Source organism: Lithobates pipiens, unplaced genomic scaffold (genome assembly GCF_037356315.1).
Source record: "Lithobates pipiens isolate NorthernLeopardFrog02 unplaced genomic scaffold, aLitPip1_a1.2 Scaffold_8, whole genome shotgun sequence".
NCBI lineage: Eukaryota > Metazoa > Chordata > Amphibia > Anura > Ranidae > Lithobates > Lithobates pipiens.
This window is the reverse complement of record NW_027507903.1, coordinates 378,129,649-378,148,641: the sequence shown is the minus strand read 5'-3', so window position 1 is coordinate 378,148,641 and position 18,993 is coordinate 378,129,649. Positions and strand designations below refer to the sequence as shown.

Here is an 18,993-nt window from a genome sequence, read left to right as displayed (position 1 = left end):
CAGGCGGAACACAAGCGACCTTATTAAAAGAACAAAGAACATTCTAGAAACTAAAAAATACACATAATAGAGTCAGACAGTATCCAACTCACTGGTAAAAAGGCGTATAAGAGTGCCAACATTCACATTGTGGTCTGCATCAGAGCGTAGCAGGGTTGTCTCTCAGCGAGAGTCATGGTATCCATCGTCAGAATGAGCCATGACCTCTCCCGAGAGCCGTAAGTAGTGCTGCATCACATAAAAACTTCTAAGTGTGAACTGGAGTTCAGATAAGCATTGCATTGCATGAATTTCGGGAGATAGAGGAACAAGATAAACCTAACGAGAACATTGTGGGAGAAACCAAACGACTGACTAGTCATGGAGGTCAAAGTTTGAAAATCTGATCAGGAATTACACCGTCCTGTTTAGGCTGACAGTGAATATCTCTCAGGGAATAGTTAAGTAGTAAAACGGCCAAGGGTTCAATATGGCTTGGGGCTATATAGAGTCACGACAATATCAACCAGGAAAAGTTGTGGAAAGTAGCTCCAACATCCATCGGGTTTCTCCAAAAGGTGGGAGTGAGGGGGGAAATAACCATTCAGGTGTTGTCAGATAAAAAAAGCAGAGTAATGCAAAGGAAGGAAGAGACAGGTCAAGAGACAATGGTGTAGGGACAGTACTTATCTGGAACATATCAAGAAGTGATTTGGAGATGCAGTCTGTTTCTCTTTAGGCTCTTCTTTGCCGTCTATGGACTGGCGATGCAGTGGGGCTCGAATTTCTCGGCATACTCGCTGGTCTCGACGGAGAGGCAGGGTGATGTTGTCTCCTGTGACGACTCATACTGAAATTTCCTGCTTCAGCAACTCCATCCATTGATTCCTCTCTGTGCAGCGGGGAAATGCGGAAGTCACTGTACCAGTCTGGTACCTCTACCAGTGGGATATGAAGAGAGCTGCAGAAATGTTCCATGTCTTCAGGGACTTTAAGGTGGAATATATGACCGTTGATAGTGGCCGACAGGCAGAAAGGGAATTTCCATCTGTAAGGGATCGCTCTGGCTTTCAAGACATCTAGCAGGGGCTTCAGCTCCCTCCGTCTTTGCAGCGTGATAGCAGATAAATCCTGGAAGATCCTGATTTCTGAGCCTAGGTGTATAAGTCTTTCAGTAGATCTGGCTTTACGCATAATTTCTTCCTTGATGATGAAGTCAGAGAGACAGCAGATGACATCTCTAGGGGGGTCGGTTTCTCTGCCTCTAGGGCGTAAAGCTCTGTGGACCCTTTCCATCTGGATTATTGTGTCAGGGGGATGGTCCAGTAGGCCGTTAAAAATGGCGGTAATTTCCCGTACTAATTGTGAGGCGTCTATGGCTTCCGATAGACCTCTCACTCTCAGGTTCCATCTCCTCCCTCGGTTGTCGAGGTCCTCTAAATGACGGTTCATGTCGCGCAGATGTACGGCATGAGATTCCGTCAGTTGCTGCACATGACACAGGGCCGCGTCCTGGCGGGCCTGTGTCTCCTCCACCTCCTCCATTCTAATGGCCATGCTATGGAAGTCCTCCCGTAACTCTGAAATGGCCGCTGACATAGCTGATTTTATGTCAGCGGCAACAGCCCGGAGATCCGCAAGGCTGAGGGTTTGCTGTGCTTCAGAGGCAGAGGGGGGGGTGTTGGGGACTGCGGCTCCTAGAGCGAGGCATCACTCTGCCTTGTGAGGAGGCCTCATGTGCTGCGGCCTGCGCTTCCTGGGACGCACCTCGGGATCTTGAGCGGAAGATGTCCGGAATGTGCTGGGTAGGCGGGTTGTCAGCATCCTGCGGAGATCCGGAACGGAGCGGCGGCGCTTTCGGCTTTGTGCTTCCCATTCTGTAGCGTAAGATACCTGCCAGGCTATAGATCGCTGGACCTCGGGGACCGGGAGCTCTGATTCAGGCGTCCATCTTCTCACGGCGCCAAGCCACGCCCCAGAACTCCTTATATTAGAATGGGTGTGTATGGCTGCAAGTAAGGGTTCCAGGCAGAGAATGAAGAGCAAGGAGCATAGCAGACATCCATGCCTGGTTCCATTACTCAAGGAAAAGGACAATGATAGGTAAGAAGATAGCTGGACTTGGGAGGAAGGTCAGGAGTATAGAGTATGCAGTGTTGAAATAAAGGGGCCTCCAAAACCTTAATTGGAGAGTATAGCAGACATAAAAGGCCAGCTAAGCTGGTCAAAGGCTTTTTGTGTGTCAAGACTCAGTATCAGGCCTGGGCGGAATGTTTTATACAATAAGTCTATAAGGTCTATGGTACATCTTGTGTTGTCACCGGCGTGTCTGGCTGTCAAGAAGTCTACTTGGTCTTTATGTTTGAGTCCGGGTATTAAGAGGGATAGCTAGAATCTTTGTAAATATCTTGTAGTCAGAGTTAAGCAATGTGATTGGGGATTGCGGAAATATGGGCATGGAGGAAGTGAGAATGGGGTGTGGTACCTTCAAATAGGGAATCATATAGTGATATCAAGTGTGGGCTTAAAATTGGTAGAAAGGTTTTATAATAGCAATATGACAAGCCATCTGGGCCAGGGGATTATTGGGTAGGGAGATGTTTAACAACATCAGCTAATTCTTTTGGGGGGGGGGGGGGGGGTGACAGCAGCATTCAGAGACAAGAGGTGTTCGGGAGAAAGTTGGGGTAGTTGTAGAAAATTAAAAAAAGAGTTAAATCTCTCTTGCATAAAGTTGTAGTTAGGATCTGTTTGCAGGCAATTGTACAATTGTCAATAGAAGTCTCCAGACTTTGGACCTAGTGAGGGGACAAAAGGTAGGGGTCCCATCTGCTTGTCTGAGGAAATCTGGGGAGGAATGGGAGGGACGGGGTTTCAACTTATTCACCAGTATTCTGTGGGGCTTGTCTGAGTATTCATAACATTTTTGTTTGGACCATAAAAGGGATTTATGGATCTTGCTCATTTTTAGTGATTTAAGTTGATTTCGCAAGGAAACCACGGTTCGGAGCCTGGCCACAGTGAGGGAAGACAGCAAGAATTTTTCAGCCCTGCGGAGTTTGGACAGTATAGATGAGTGTTGAAATTCTGCGTCTTTCTTTAAACGTGAACCTGTAGCAATGCAATATCCCCGCAAGACAGCCTTGTGTGCTTCCCACAGGGTGGAGGGCTCCGAGACCGTGTTTGTGTTAAGTTGGAAGTACTCAGTCAAGCCGATAGAGAGATGGGTCTTAGTTTCTGGGATACAGAGTAAGGTCTCATTGAGTTGCCAGTGACAAATTCTGGGGGAGGCAGAGGTTAGGGCAATGTTAAGAAATACAGAGGAATGATCTGACCAGGTTATGGGGTTGATTTCAGAGGAGACCATGGATGTTAGAAGGGGTGAGGTTATAAAGAAATGGTCCAATCTGGAATAAAGCTTGTGGAGGTGTGAATAAAACGTGTATTGTTTATGAGTGAGAATGTTTGATCCTCCAGATATCTAAAAGGTTTCTAGCTCTGATAAGTTTACGGAAGGATTTGGAAAGGTTGTCAGATTTGGTTGATGCTGTGGAGGGGAACAGTAAATGTCTATCTTTGCTGGGAGACATAGTCACAAAATCTCCACCAATAACCATAAAGGGTTGAGAAAACTTGTCCAGAAAATGAAATATGGCGGAGATGAACCTAACCTGACCAGAATTAGGGGCATAAATATTTACAGTCATAAGAGATTGGGTGAGGAGTGAGCAATCCAAGACAATAAATCTGCCCTCGGGGTCCAGGTAAGAAAATTTAATGTGTAAGGGGCATGAATGATTAATTAGGTTAGCCACTCCTGCTTTCCCAAAGGGGTCTGAAGCCAGGAAGGATGTTGGGAAACTCTTGCTGGCGAATTTAAGGGATCCCCCAGGGAGGAAGTGGGTCTTCTGAAATAAAATCACATCTGCTCTAGAGAAGCTTTAAACTCATTCAAAGCCAGCCATCTTGTTTGAATAGAGTTTAAAACTTTAACATTACATGTAAGGAACTTTAGTAAAAAGATCCAGAAAATTGACAAAGGAAAAAGGGATCCACAGTTCCAAGCCGATCCACCAGAGAACTGTTTGCTTCTCCTCCAGACAAGTAGGAGTCCCAGGTGCAGGCTGATTGCACAAACCAAATGGATAGAAAATGGAAGAACTTTGGATAGCCACACTCCGGATCGAATAAAGTAAACTGTGCCTTTATTTTGCTAATTTTAGCATGAAACGTGTCAGATTTTTGTTCTGTATTTTTCCCTCTGCTGCTGTGATTTGTGTGATGTGAGGTTTTTCGTTTGAGAAAATAAAGGCACAGTTTACTTTATTCGATCTGGAGTGCGGCTGTCCAGAGTACTTCCGTTTTCTATCCGTAAGGAACTTTAGTGCCATGACATCTTAACCTGTTGAAAAAGCATTTGATATATTGCACTATAGACATTGGGTGAGAGATTCCATGGTGCCAGGGTAACATAATGGTTATAGGGTAACATACAACAAGTAGGACAGAAGCAGCATTGTAACATAAACATATTAGGTCTATGAGGAGCAGCAACCTCTGGTCAGAGAAAAAGACCTGAGAAAAAAATAAAAGGACAAAAGGAAAAAAAACAAAAAGGAAGAAAAAAGTCTTAACGTCATCCAGACAAAAACCTGGGAGGTCAGATGCCTCCAGGGAACCCAGGCCTAAGCCTAGGGCTAGGAAAGGGAGCATGAAGACATCCAAAAATGAGGACGGGGGTACCCTACTGTTTTCCAAAAACAAATTTGTAAACCAGGATAACTTGAGAAACTATCAGGCCATGGGGGGGGGGGGGGGAGTAAACCCTCTCAGGGGTTATTGGCCATCCATAAACAAAAACTATAGGAGCATGGGCGTCCGCAGAACTTTTTTCAGGGGGGGAGGGGCGCATCATTTTAAGGTCACCCATGCTCCGCCCCTTTTCGACTGTCATTATCACGGTCAGAGACTGCAGACATTCGGTGGGTGTTTTTGGGTCCCCATCTAGAAGGGAGCACTGCACCTCTCACACATGTCCAGGCAGAGCACCCACAGCCGACAGTCCCAGCCGAGGTGAAGAAGAGGGGGGGAGAGAAATCATCAGTGATCTGGTCAGGCTGAGCATTAGCAGAAGCTTTCCAGACAGCAGGTGAAAGGTAACAAGCAAGCTAAGGGAGAGCTTTGTATTCCCTGCCTCTGGCTGCCTCCCCACAGCTCAGGGGCTGCAAACACCAACACTCCCTGACAATCCATGTTGTGTATGTGACTCCCATCCCTGGGACATACAGCGCGGTGCCCCCGACTGGTGGTGCACACTTGTCTATAGGTAGCACCAGCTCGGCCGGGGGGGGGCACTTGACCCCCCTTGCCCCTACCTGTGGATGCCCATGTATAGGAGGGCCAAGTGAAGGTAGCGATCAAGGCAGTAGCATTGTTGAAAGTTGCTCCGGTTGGGAATCTAGAAGCAGGGCGCCTCTGTGGTGTGAAGTTTGACTTCTGCTGTGCTGGGGTCCAGATGTGACTCAGGGCTGACAACAGTTTTGGAGTAGCAGGGAGCGGCACGGGATCCTCATCTGGGAGAGGTGGCAGGCCTAGGTTGCATAGGAAGGCATCACTTTCCTGCGCTATAAACAAAAAAAGGCAGACAATTTAAAAAAAATATATATATTTTTTACTTTTTGCTATAATAGATATCCCAAAATAAAAAGTAAAGACAAAGTTCTTCCTCTGTTTAGGCATATATATATATATATATTCTACATATTTTTGCAAAAAAAATAAAAAATTGCAATAAGTGTATATTGATTGGTTTGTGCAAAAGTTACCATGTCTACAAAATAGGGGATATATTTATGACATTTGTGTTATTTTTATTTACAGATTTGGACACTTTTGACACTTTTTTGGGACCATTGACATTTATACAGTGATCCGAGCTAAAAATAGCCACTGATTACTGCATAAATGTCATTGGCAGAGAAGGGGTTAACACTAGGGGTTAAATGTGTTCCCTCAGTGTGTTCTAGCTGTAGGGGAGATGGGACTGCCTGGGAGAGGAGACCGATCTTTGTTCCTATATACTAGGAACACACAATCTGTCTCCTCTCCCCTGCCAGAGCGGGGATGTGTGTGTGTTTACACACACACATCCCCATTCTGGCTCTGTCAGGAGGAGTTGCGGGTGCCCAGCAGACATCACATCAGCTCCTCATTGACATGTCCTCTATACCCCTTAAACTGGCCGACATACAGCTACGACGGCTCGCCCAGGGGAGCCAACCTGGTTGGGAACCAGTCAATAAGGAATATAATATTTGTTTTTGTGAGTTTGATTAGTAACATTGTAAAATGTTTGTTTTATTTGTAGGGTTTTGTGAATGGGCTTGTCCCAGCATAATAATGTATCTACTGGTAACAGGTGTTACACATGTCATTAAGTAATCTCACTGATGAAAGGTGTGTCAACTGTAACTTGTGTTTGGGTCAACAGGATGTCAATGCTCATTTGTGATTTTGTTTGTACCTAATGAAGGGTCAGCTGAGATCCAAAACTGTTGTACATACTATATGGATACTGGAAATTAAATAAACAATTGAGGTGCTGCAGATTGGACTATATTTTATATATATATATATATATATATATATATATATATATATATATACACATAGATACACAGTATGTATATGTACCAAGACATTCCTGACTGATAAAAACCTGCTGCCATCTACCAGGATGATGAAGATGAAATGAGGGTGGACCTTTTTTAGCAAGACAGTGATCCCAAATACAAAGCCAAGGGAATTCTCAATTGGTTTCAAATAAAGAAAATAAACCTGCTAGAATGGTCCACCCAATCACCTGACTTGAATTCAATAGAAAATGTATGGAAAGAACTAAAGAGCAGAGTTCATACAAGAGTTCCATGGAACCTTCAAGATTTGAAGATTGTTCGTGTGTAAGAATGGGCCAAAATCACACCTGAGCAATGCATCCCACTAGTTTCTCCATACATGAGGCATCTTGAAGCTGGCATTACCAACAAATACATTTCAGCAGCGTGTTCAATACTTTTTCCCTGTGTCATTCCATTTTTATGCACATAACTTTATTTCTGAACTTACTGTATTTGTTTTGGGTTCTTTGGATGCATGGATTGCATGGGTCGTTATCAACGATATGTTAATATCACCTTTAGAAATAGATTTACCTGGAAAAATGGTGACATGTTCAATAATTATTTCCCCTGCTATATATATATATATATATATATATATATATATATATATATATATGTATATATATAGAGAGAGAGAGAGAGAGAGTGTGTATGTATATAATACAGTATATGTGTGTATATATATATAGCGATCTTTAACATACCATTAGTGATGAAAGCTGAAATTCTTTAGTCACCCAAAATTAACACAACCAAACTAATAATTATACTGTTTTGCATTTAGCCCAGCTAATGGAGGTCGTTCATGTGTAGGTCCAAGCTATCAGCTAGAGCTTTGCAACACTGAAAATTGTGACAAAGATTTTGAGGATTTCAGAGAAGAACAGTGTAAGCAATGGGATCCATTCTTTGAATACCAAAATGCTAAACATCACTGGATTCCATATGAGCATCCCGATGGTAAGCTTTAGATTTTTAAATGTGATAACAAGAGCTGTACCATCATTATTGTGTGTACAAATGAACTCTTATTCCATTACATTTACTACATGCGAAAATGTATAATTTCATCCTTAATTTAATTCAAAATCTGTGTATAAACTGTGTGTGTACATATACTTACTATGTGTGTATATATTGTTATACTGTAAATTTGCGGGGGGGGGGGGGGGGGGGGTTAGTGTAAAAAATGGAGATGGGCTTTAATGTCATCTTTCTTTTTTTTTTTTTTTTGTTATAGAAAATGTCTTGAGTCTTAATATATCCAAACACTGACCCATTCACTTTCTAAGATCCCCACTTCACACTGATGTAAAAGTAAAACATTTTTAATTTAACATACAGTCAAGTCCATAAATATTGGGACATCAACACAATTCTAATCTTTTTGGCTCTATACACCACCACAATAGATTTTAAATTATACAAACAAGATATGCTTTAACTGCAGACTTTCAGCTTTAATTTGAGGGTGTTTACAACCAAATCAGGTGAACGGTGTAGGAATTACAACAGTTTATATATGTGCCTCCCACTTTAAGGTACCAAAAGTAATGGGACAGATTAACAATCATCCATCAAACTTTAACTTTTTAATACTTGGTTGCAAATCCTGTGCAGTCAATTACAGCCTGAACTCTGGAACGCATAGACATCACCAGATGCTGAGTTTCATCGCTGATGATGCTCTGCCAGGCCTCTACTGCAACTGTCTTAAGTCCCTGCTTGTTCTTAGGGCATTTTCCCTTCAGTTTTGTCTTCAGCAAGTGAAATGCATGCTCAATCGGATTGACTTGGCCATTGCATAACATTCCACTCCTTTCCCTTTAAAAAAACTCTTTGGTTGCTTTTGCATTATGCGTCGGGTCATTGTCCATCTGCATTGTGAAGCGCCGTCCAATGAGTTCTGAAGCAATTTGCTGAATATGAGCAGATAATATTGCCCAAAACACTTCAGAATTCATCCTGATGCTTTTGTCAGCAGTCACATCATCAATACAATAAATACAAGAGAACCAGTTCCATTGGCAGTCATACATGCCCACGCCATGACACTACCACCACCATGCTTTACTGATGAGGTGGTATACTTTGGATCATGAGCAGTCCCTTTCCTTCTCCGTACTCTTCTCTTCCCATCACTCTGGTACAAGTTGATCTTGGTCTCATCTGTTCATAGGATGTTGTTCCAGAACTGTGAAGGCTTTTTTAGATGTTTGGCAAACGCTAATCTGGCCTTCCTGTTTTTGAGGCTCACCAATGGTTTACATCTTGTAGTGAACCCTCTGTATTCACTCTGGTGAAGTCTTCTCTCGATTGTTGATGTTGACACACATACACCTACCTCCTGGTACCACAACCAGCTGTTGTGAAATGTGTTTTCTGCACCAGGAAAAATTGTTTTCGGTCATCCACCACAGTTGTTTTCTGTGGTCTTCCAGGTCTTTTGGTGTTGCTGAGGTGAGCTGCGTTCTTTCTTTTTAAGGATGTTCCAAATGGTTGATTTGGCCACATCTAATGTTTTTGCTATCTCTCTGATGGGTTTGTTTTGTTTTTTCAGCCTAATGATGGCTTGCTTCACTGATAGTGACGGCTCTTTGGATCTCATATTGAGAGTTGACAGCAACAGATTCCACATGCAAATAGCACACTTGAAATGAACTCTGGACCTTTTATCTGCCCGTTGTAAATTGGTCCCTTAAAAAGTGGGAGGCACATATACAAACTGTTGTAATTCCTACACCGTTCACCTGATTTGGATGTAAATGCCCTCAAAGTAAAGCTGAAAGTCTGCAGTTAAAGGACATATTGTTTGTTTCATTTCAAATCCATTATAGTGGTGTATAGAGCCAAAAAGATTAGAATTGTGTCCATATTTATGGGCCTGACTGTATTTCCACAGATAGATAGGAAGGCGTCACCTCTCCAAACTCGACTATTTCCTCTGGTCTGGGGACTATGCAGGTGTAGGCTCAAAAATCACTTCATGCTTCATATCTACCTGTCCAAAGCGAACCATCAGCAGCAAAATAGCCAACAAAAGCTTTATTCATACAACCCTAATGCCGCGTACACATGATCGAATTTTGGTCGGAAAAAGCTATGATGGTTTTTCCGATGGGATTCCGCTCAAGCTTGTCTTGCATACATGCGGTCAAACCAAATTCCGACCGTCAAGAACGCGGTGACATACAACACGTACGACAGGACTATAAAGAGGAAGTTCAATAGCCAGTGCGCCATCCTTTGGTCTCGTTCTGCTAATCTCGTGTTTATCTTGTGTTAGTAGAAACTTGGTGAGAGACAATTTGCGCTTTTCAGACTCGTGCTTTTCAGATGGTTTTACTGCTGTTCAGTTTGTGCTTGTGGGTTTGTATCTGGTTTTCAGTGCGTGTAGTCAGTTTGTATGTGTTTCTCAATGTGTTCTTGAACCCTTGGTGTTAGGGTTCTTTCTTGGTGTTAGGGTTCTTACTTTCATTCCCCCATAAACAGGGCGAGGAGGAGTTCATGGACCAAGAATTGGTTGCTCCAGCGTGACCAATTCTCTCATATGCCTTTTCTGCGTGTGATCCAGGAGAATAACCCTGATGATATCAGGAATTTTCTCTGGATGACGGACCCTGTTTTTTACCGTCTGTTGGCTTTGCTGACCCTTTATATTACAAAGCAGGACACCTGCATGCGGCAAGCCATCACTCCCGAGCAGAGGCTAGTCGCCATGTTGCAGTACTTGGCAACAGGGAAAAGTCTGTAGGACATCAAGTTCTCGACAGGCATCTCCTCCAGTCTCTGGGGATCATTATTGCAGATACTTGTTCTGCCATCATTCAGGTCCTGCAGAAGGACTATATTATGATACGTTTTCTCCTTTAACATCACATTATATGTATTTAATGTTTGCTCATGTATTGTATTTCTTTCATCATTCCCTAATTACCATGATTGGAATATGCTGTGAATGTCCCCTTTGTCCTCATGCATGCGGCAATCTTTTAATGCTCCTTTTTTGCCTCCACTAACCTCCCCAGCATACTATTCTGGCTTATGCACACCTACGGCCTAAACACTTAACCATGTATTTTGTCAACTCCATTGTAGTGCTTTACCCTAAACATCTAAATGTGTACAAATGTTATTGTTGTCCTTAAATTCATGCAGAGTGCCAGAGGCTTTTTTTGGCTCCCAAACTCATTTAGACCCCCCCCCCCCCCAAAAAAAAAATGTTTCTAATGGGCCATCAGAGGAGGTGAGCAATCTGATAAGTGGACCTTATATTTTTGTCTTTAAATACGCCTTAAAATAAATGTTATACTGATGTTGGTCAAGAATGTTTATGTTTGTCTGCTTTCAATCTTATGTGCAAAAGTACAATTTGTTTTGTTTCTTTTTTGACTCCACAGTTTCCTTCAGTGCCACAGAAATGGCAAACTGTGGCCTTCCATTTTGTCCAGCAGTAGGACTTTCCTAACTGTGGAGGGGCAGTCGACGGGAAACACGTCCACATTATCCCACCACCCCACCTGGGGTCATATACTATTTTAACTATAAGGGGTTTCATAGTATTGTGTTAATGGTGGTGGTGTCTGTGACATATGAGTTTTTATATGAAGATGTGGGGAAGAATGGGCAGATGCTGGATGGTGGAGTTTTTGCCCAGACCAAGTCCTACTGATGTCTCCAGAGTGACGGCTTGGGATTCCCACCTGTGGAAGAGAACGTCAAAGGACTCCGAAGGACTCCCATTTATTGTATCACTGGTGAAGCATTTGGTCTGGGTGATCACATGATGAGGCCATTCTCCCAGAGGACCCTCACCCCGGAGAAGAGGGTTTTTAATTATTGGCTGGCCAGAGCCAGAAGAGTCGTGGAGAATACCTAGAATAATGGCCAGCTGGTTCTGCCTATTTGTAACGGCAATAAATATGGCGAGTACAAACTTAACCACATTGTATTATCGTGCTGCTAATTACGTTGCCTCAGTTGGGCCTGAGGCCGCACTTAATGAAACAACCCTGATGGCCCTGGAAGCTGGCCATCCTGGCTTGACCTTCCAAAGAGTCCATGACGTGCGTCAAAAATATGTTGATTATTTTATGGGTAGGGGGGCCATTGCTATGCCAGCAAATTTTTAAATATTTTTCAAATAAAAAAAAAATTGATATGATAAAATCTTGATTTTGATTTACTGCTTGTGTTTTTTTTAGCTATCTCCTAGGTTCTCCTAGTGCACTTGTAGTGCCAAGTGGTTTTTCCATTATTTAAATATCACCCATTGTCACTGTAAACACCAACTTAATACAAAAAGTGGTATTGAGCATTGAAAGAAGAAGCCAAACATTGTTGACTAGAAAGCCTTTTACTCTGTGCACATGTGTGTTCTAAAACATTTTGGGGTAAAAAAAAAAACACACTTATTTTTTTTGAAGTTTTACCTTGATTTTTTTTTTAAGTACATAAACAGGCATGTTTGCAAACATAACATAAACAACTCTGGAACTTACAAAGTTCAACATTGAAAAAATGAAGGTGATATCAGACAATATAGTGCCAACATTGTTTTAAACTTGCCTTCATCACATAGGGTGATGTCACCACTGTAAAAGCCAAATTTAGAAGATGCACACAAATTGGGAGTCAAACTGGGGATTTCCCTCCTGATCCCATGCCTGATGTCAACGTGTGCTAACTCCCATCATGGGGGATCAATGGATGTGTTTTGGGGGTGCAACCACTTCCTCTCACCTACTAGAGTTGGGAGGAAGGGGTTGCACCCACAAAACATGTACATTGAAATCCCCTGATGGCAGATAGCACATGTTTAGACACTGTGTGCATCTTCCAAACTTGGCTTTAAAACTGTATTAAAAGTTTAGTTACATTTTCTTAAAAAAAGCTGTACTTGTTTTTGGATTTAGATTCTCCCTAATACATTAATCATGTTCTTCATTCTTTGTTCAATCTCCCTGTTTTTTTGTTTTTTTTTTCCTTTATGATGTCTAAATCCCGACCAATACACCATTATGTCCTGGATTATTATCTGTGTTCTTTCAGTGGTGGAATGAGGAGATTGTTCTTCCACAACATGCACATCACCTAAAATAAAATAAAAAAACACAACATATTATAAATATGCAGGCATCCATCTATTATCTGAATCTGTGGTGTCAGACACTGACCTGTTGTGCTGACAAATTCAACCACTTCTTCCACCTCTCCTTCCTCCACATCCTGAGGTTGTTGTGTCCTCTGCTCCCGTTTTTTCAGGGGTGGAGGGTCCCTGGTGTCCTGCAACATCCCAAGTCTTTTCTCCCCTATGGGAATTAAACAAAAGGTATACTTAGCACACAGATATTTGAGGCCAGAAATAGGAATATGAAACATTGCTTGGAAGTGGGGTACAATTGTCTGTTTTGGCAGAGTTCCAAGCTGAAGACATTATTTTTTTTCCTTTAACAAAGCTCGAATACTTACCTATTTTGGACAAGTTGCACACCTGTAAACACTCCAAGTATCCACTGGAACACCTGTGTGGGACATCCTTGAATCCAGATGTGTAAACTGCTGCTGAGTGTCCTCTCCTTACATTAAACTTAATCAAATTTGCAATTCATTCTAGTTTCAAACACAGCTAGACAACAATATCCTAAACTTCTTTTAATATAAATTAGCATGACCAAATGTATGACCATTGACCAAACCCTGTATCTGCCAAAAACATTGTGTTCAGTTGTCAAATGAACAATGTTTCCTATGACTGTGCCCACGAACGTGAAAGTAGCCATTTTAAACTGTACAACAGTAATGAAAAGCACATGGAGCAGCATGCAGGTAATAATAATAACAGGGCCACACGACAACTACTTACTTTTTAGAAGAACTCTCTTGATCCTTCTGTACTGATCCTGCCCCCTTTAATTCAGGTCTGACTAACGTTTCCTCAATTGCTCCTTGGATTGTCCTACCCCAAAATTCCGGCGCAGACTCTTCACAACTTTAGTCATGATCTTGGCCTTTCTCACATTTGGGTTTAGGTATTATCCATACTTCCCATCATAGTCGGCCCTCTTCACGATGTCCACCATCTCACCAAAGGACATATTTGACGCCTTAAATCTCCTCCGGGATCATTACGTTTCTTGCTCCGGGCTTTCCTCCTCGTTACTGCTATTATGCACCTGCTGTGTCTCCACCATGTTCCTCTCCCACTACCACAAAAGATAAGGGGCGGGGAATATTCTTGAAAGAATGTCGGGGCGGGCGTCACGGGTGGAGTTTCACGCATGTGCAGTGTATATAAAGTTAACACGCATGTGTCGTACGTACGTTCTGTGTGTGGAGCAAGGAGGACGTACGTTCTAACGGAGGTAACATTTTAACTTGGGACATCAGTGACCTATACTGATTCTAGATTGAGGCCTATATCGGGGAATAAGATTAGGAGATTTTAACCTATTAGTGTTTTGGTCTTGTGTTTTGTCTTTCAGAAAATATGAAACAATTCAAAGACCCTAAATTCATGGGCCAATTCATCGACAAAGACAGGGATATTCAAAATTTGTGGGAGGTTAAAAACTCCTTATATCACAATAAACCAGCTAGGAAGGCATCGCTGGAGAAACTGCTGGAATTTGTGAAGACGGCGGTCTCTGACGCAGACATCGAGTGGAGAAGAAAATTGGTAGCTTGAGAAGCACATATAAGAAGAAGCTTAATAAGGTCCAGGTGTCCATGAGATCAGGAGCAGCAGCAGAGGATGTGTATGTACCCAGTCAGTGGTACTAAAACAGGATGTAGTTTCTGGAAGACCAGAATGAAGGCAGGGAATCACTTTCTACACTTCCATCCACCCTTCCCTCAACCCCAGCTGAAGATTTCCGAGGACCAACCTGGGCCTTCCATCCTGGAAGAAGTTGAGGAGCCCAACTGGAGCCAGGTATAGTATTTTTTTTAAATTGTTATTGTCCGAAAATGATTGTTAACTAGATATTTTAGTTAGTTATTATTGAAAAACCAATGGTAACCAAGCAAAAATCCACCCCTCTTGAATTCCCACCACTGCGCTTACAGATTAAAGTAATATTTCTCTTACATTCACTGACTGACACAGCTCCTCTCTTAGACCATTGGGTTGTTACGCCACCTTCAGGAAAGGACTAGGCATAACATGTTAACATGTAATAATAAAACTAGAACTTACTAGTTCCACCCAAGGGGTGGTCCCTTAGGTAACAACCCCACAGCCTGCATTGCAGCTTCAGTTTTTTTTACTGCCTAGTGAAAGAGAAGGACCTAGGAACCCTGCAGGCCCATCGGTCCGTGTTTTTTTTTTCTGCAGAAGGTTTGCTTTTTGCGCAAGATTAAAGATCCTGTGATCTGCTATCAACAGCCGGCTGGGTGACAGGCTGGATACTCTTATCTTTGTAGTCTCCCCAGCCTGGCCAGCGAGCGTGTGCAGACCAGAGCTCCATGCTGGGTCGGCCACGACATGCCTCAGCTCCAGGGGCGGTCAGTGAGCGTAAATGCTCTGGGACACACATGACTGGGCTACTGATGTCTGCGTCACAGTGTGCCGGGCCAGCAGTCACCCCGTAATGATTGGAGAGTGGGCCTGTGATGGAATGTCTCCCAGCTCTTCAGGACTGGTAAGTACAGCTCTCCCTTCCTTGGTGGGGCTGAGCAGCTGGGCATTCCCTGGGAGCTCGATTTGGGGGTCCCTCACCTCCCTCTCTTCTCTCCCTGTCCCTATCTTCCCTCCCCCTTCCCTGTGGGGGCAGCTGCATGGGCTGCTGAGTGATGTGTGTGCCATAGACAGGGGCTCTTCAGGGGGGCTCTCACCTGGAGGGGCTGTGCTGGCTGGCTGTGCCCTGGATATGTGTAGGTCTCCCCCTGGAGGTGTCTGGAGGCACTGTGTGTTGATCGCTGTAGCGTTGTTTCACCACCATTTCTCTGCTTGTTTTTCACTGCCCCTCATGGTATACAGTGACATTTTTGGTGTGACCAAGGAGCAGCATGCTCTGTGGCCATTTTCCTGTAGTTTGGCGGCCATTTTCCCTGTGATTATGTCCTTTATACTGGACGCTCTGCGGCCATTTTCTTGAAGCCTGAACACATTTTTTGTCAGTTTCAGCGCCATTCTGAGCAGCTCTGCACAACGTGATCTGGGAGCTGACACAGGCACTATTAGCTGGACGGCACAGAACCAGTCAGGGTGGTGAGTCCTGCGGGAAAGAACCCCTCAGCCAGCAACAGTTAGGAGGGTGGAATCATCACTGTCCTAAGTCCCCAACAGGTGACAGACAGGGTAGGATCAGCATGGCTTCAGAAACTGGTGTTTCTTCCCCCGAAATCCAGGCAATTGCAACTGGTTCGCCTGCAGACGGTGCAGTGCCTCTGGACGCTTTGTCGACGGTCCTCAATTCATTTGTTGCTAAGATGGAGGCGGTGTGTGGGCGCAAAGGTGGTACAAAAGGCCCCTGCCCCCCGTCCTCCGGGGAAAGATCTGACACAGACTCAGGCCCTGCTGAGGCTGGTGACCCCTGTTCTGTCGTTTCAGATGATGCTGATCAGGACCAAATGGACATTGAAGATGAGTCCCCGTCCGAGTCTGTGTGCGACAAAGCGCTTGTTGGAGCACTTATCACAGCTGTGCATGATACTCTGAAGGTGTTTCTGTATCTGACTTAGTTCAATAAGTTAATTTACAAGGGGTCGGCCGCAAAGGACCTTTTTGGTCCCCAAATACATAGTGATGCGTTACCCCTTTAAGGAGATCCTTCTCAAAAAGTGGTTGGCTCCTCCGGTTGTGGACCCCCCAGTATCCAGGTTAAACAAAGTAACCACGATCCCGGTAGAGAGGACTCCTGCTTTTAAGGATCCCACGGATGGGAAGGCCGAGGCAGTGGCTTGTGCCTTGTTTACGGTTGTGGGGTCAACTATGCGACCAGTACTGGCATCCACATTTGTGTAGCAGAAACTCACTGAGTGGGCAAAACTTTTGCACTGCGAATTGGGAGAGCAACAGGCTTCTCCTGTCTGCGTGGAACTAGCAGACCAATTAGTGCAAGGCCTTAAGCACATTTGTGATGCGGCCCTCGACAGAGTGTCTGTTGTCAAGGGCTTCAGTGTCAGCAGTGGTGCTGAGGCGCCTGATTTGGCTAAAATGCTGGTCTGCTGAAAAGGTATCTAAGAAAGCCGTGACGGATCTTCCCTTCCTTGGCGACTGGCTCTTTGGAGCCTCATTGGATGACATTATAAAAAATGCCACAGGGGGTAAGAGTACACTCCCCCACAGGCCAGGAAGGCTAAGGAGCCACTCCGTATGCAAGGGCCCTCAGTTTCCGCTCACAAACAGCTTTGGCCAAGCTTCTCCAGCCCGACAGGATGACCTTTGAAGGACCAAAGCGTCCCTGGAACCTCAAGGCTAACAAGTCTGTGAGCAAAAGTGCTACCGCATGAAGGTTTGCCCCCGCCCGCAACACGGGTGGGGGTCACCGTCGGGGGGTTTGCAGCCCGGTGAGCCTCTCAGCTGTCCGACCAATGGGTCTGCAATCTGATTTCCTCAGACTACAAGATAGAGTTCCTCTCTTAGCCATAAAACAGATTCTTCCCCTACAGCATACTCGTATTCCCGGCTCACCCGGGAGGCCCTATTGGGGGTGGTAAGGGATCTGCTGAGTCGTGGGGTGATAGTACCTGTTCCGGAATCGGAACGTTTCCAGGGGTTCTACTCAAACCTGTTCGTAGTCCCCAAAAAGGAAGGGGTACATCCAATCTTGGACCTGAAAGCCCTCAATTACTTTGTAAAAGTACAGAGGTTTAGAATGGAATCAGTTCGCTCAGTAGTCACTGCACTCAATCAAGGGGACTCCCTGGCGTCTTTGGACATCCAGGACGCGTACCTGCACATACCCATATGACCTCGGCATCAGAGGTTTCTGCGATTTGCAGTTGGGGAAGCCCACTACCAGTTTGTGGTTCTCCCCTTTGGTTTGGCATCGCCCCCCCGAGTCTTTACCAAGGTATTGGCTCCTGTTTTGGCATTGCCGCGGCAACGCGGGATTGCGATCGTGGGTCACCTAGATAATCTCCTGCTAAGAGCATCTTCCGCCTCAGAGGAGGATGTGGCAATCACCATGCAGACCCTGCAGGAATTTGGGTGGCTGTTGAACCTAAAAAAAGTCAGTGGTGATTGTGCCGACTCTGTGTTTGGAGTACCTAGGCTTACTGCTGGACTCCATGGAAGCGAGAGTGTTTCCCTCCCAGACAAGCTGCAGACTCTCAGGTGGTCGTCGATACGCTTCTGCATGCGAGTCCTGAAACTCTTGGTGGCCTCCTTCGAGGCAGTACCGTACACCCAGTTTCACACCAGAGTCCTGCAGAAGGAGATTTTGACAAAATGGGACAAATCTCCATTGTCCCTGGATTGGCAGATTCAGGTGAGCCAATTAGTCAGGGATTCCCTGCTCTGGTGGCTTAGGTCCCTGGCACTTCGGTCCCGGAAGTCGTTCCTACCTCTGAAATGGACAATGGAGAATGGGCGTTGCATTCGGAGGTATTCAGACTACTGTGCCTGCGATGGAGCACACCAGACGTGGATCTTCTGGCCTCCTGTCTCAATCAGAAGCTACCGAGATTTGTGTCCAGGACAAAAGATCCTTGAGCAGACACGTCAGACGTGCTGGTGGCTAGTGGAATCAGTACCAGCTGATCTATGCCTTTCCTCCACTGAAACTGTTGCCACGTTTGCTCCGCAGAGTGGAGGCCGAAGGGAATCCAGTAATACTAATTGCCCCAGATTGGCCCCAGCATCCCTGGTACACGGACCTAGTGCGCCTGGTGGCAGATGCCCCCTGGTGACTGCTGTTACAAGAAGACCTTCTGTCTCAAGGTCCGATTCTCCATCCTGCTTTACCATCACTGGTTTTAACGGAATTATTACACACCAATAACCCCTTTTCTGCAAACATAATCTTCTACGGTCGGTATATAGATGACATAGTCATCATCTGGGACGGCCCTGAAGGCCTAATCCCACCCTTTGTTCACCATTGTAATAACAATGGCATGGGTTTATCCTTCACTTCTGTCACAGATGGTGATACTTTGGCATTCCTGGATTTGGAACTGTTCCATAAAAGTAACACTATCTGTGCCCAAAACTACATGAAACCTACCTCTGGAAACCCTTACCTACATTTTGACAGTTGCTACCACCCAAGATAGCTAAAAAATATCCCAAAAAGTCAATTCTGTCGTCTCAAACAGAACTGTACATTAAAACAAGATTATATCTCCCATAGTCAAACTCTGATAAAAAAAATTAAAGACAAAGGTT

General features: G+C 44.5%; 1 protein-coding gene across 4 annotated transcripts in view; it reads left to right on the top strand.

Annotated features, from left to right (window-relative positions):
• LOC143964080 (A disintegrin and metalloproteinase with thrombospondin motifs 2-like) overlaps positions 1 to 18,993 on the top strand; it is a 1,751,863-nt gene that overhangs the window by 934,753 nt on the left and 798,117 nt on the right. For all 4 annotated transcript variants that reach the window (XM_077473787.1, XM_077473788.1, XM_077473790.1 and 1 more), the window contains exon 12: positions 7,444 to 7,619. In XM_077473787.1, coding sequence (XP_077329913.1) covers positions 7,444 to 7,619 — 176 coding nt within the window. The remainder of the gene's footprint in view (positions 1 to 7,443; positions 7,620 to 18,993) is intronic.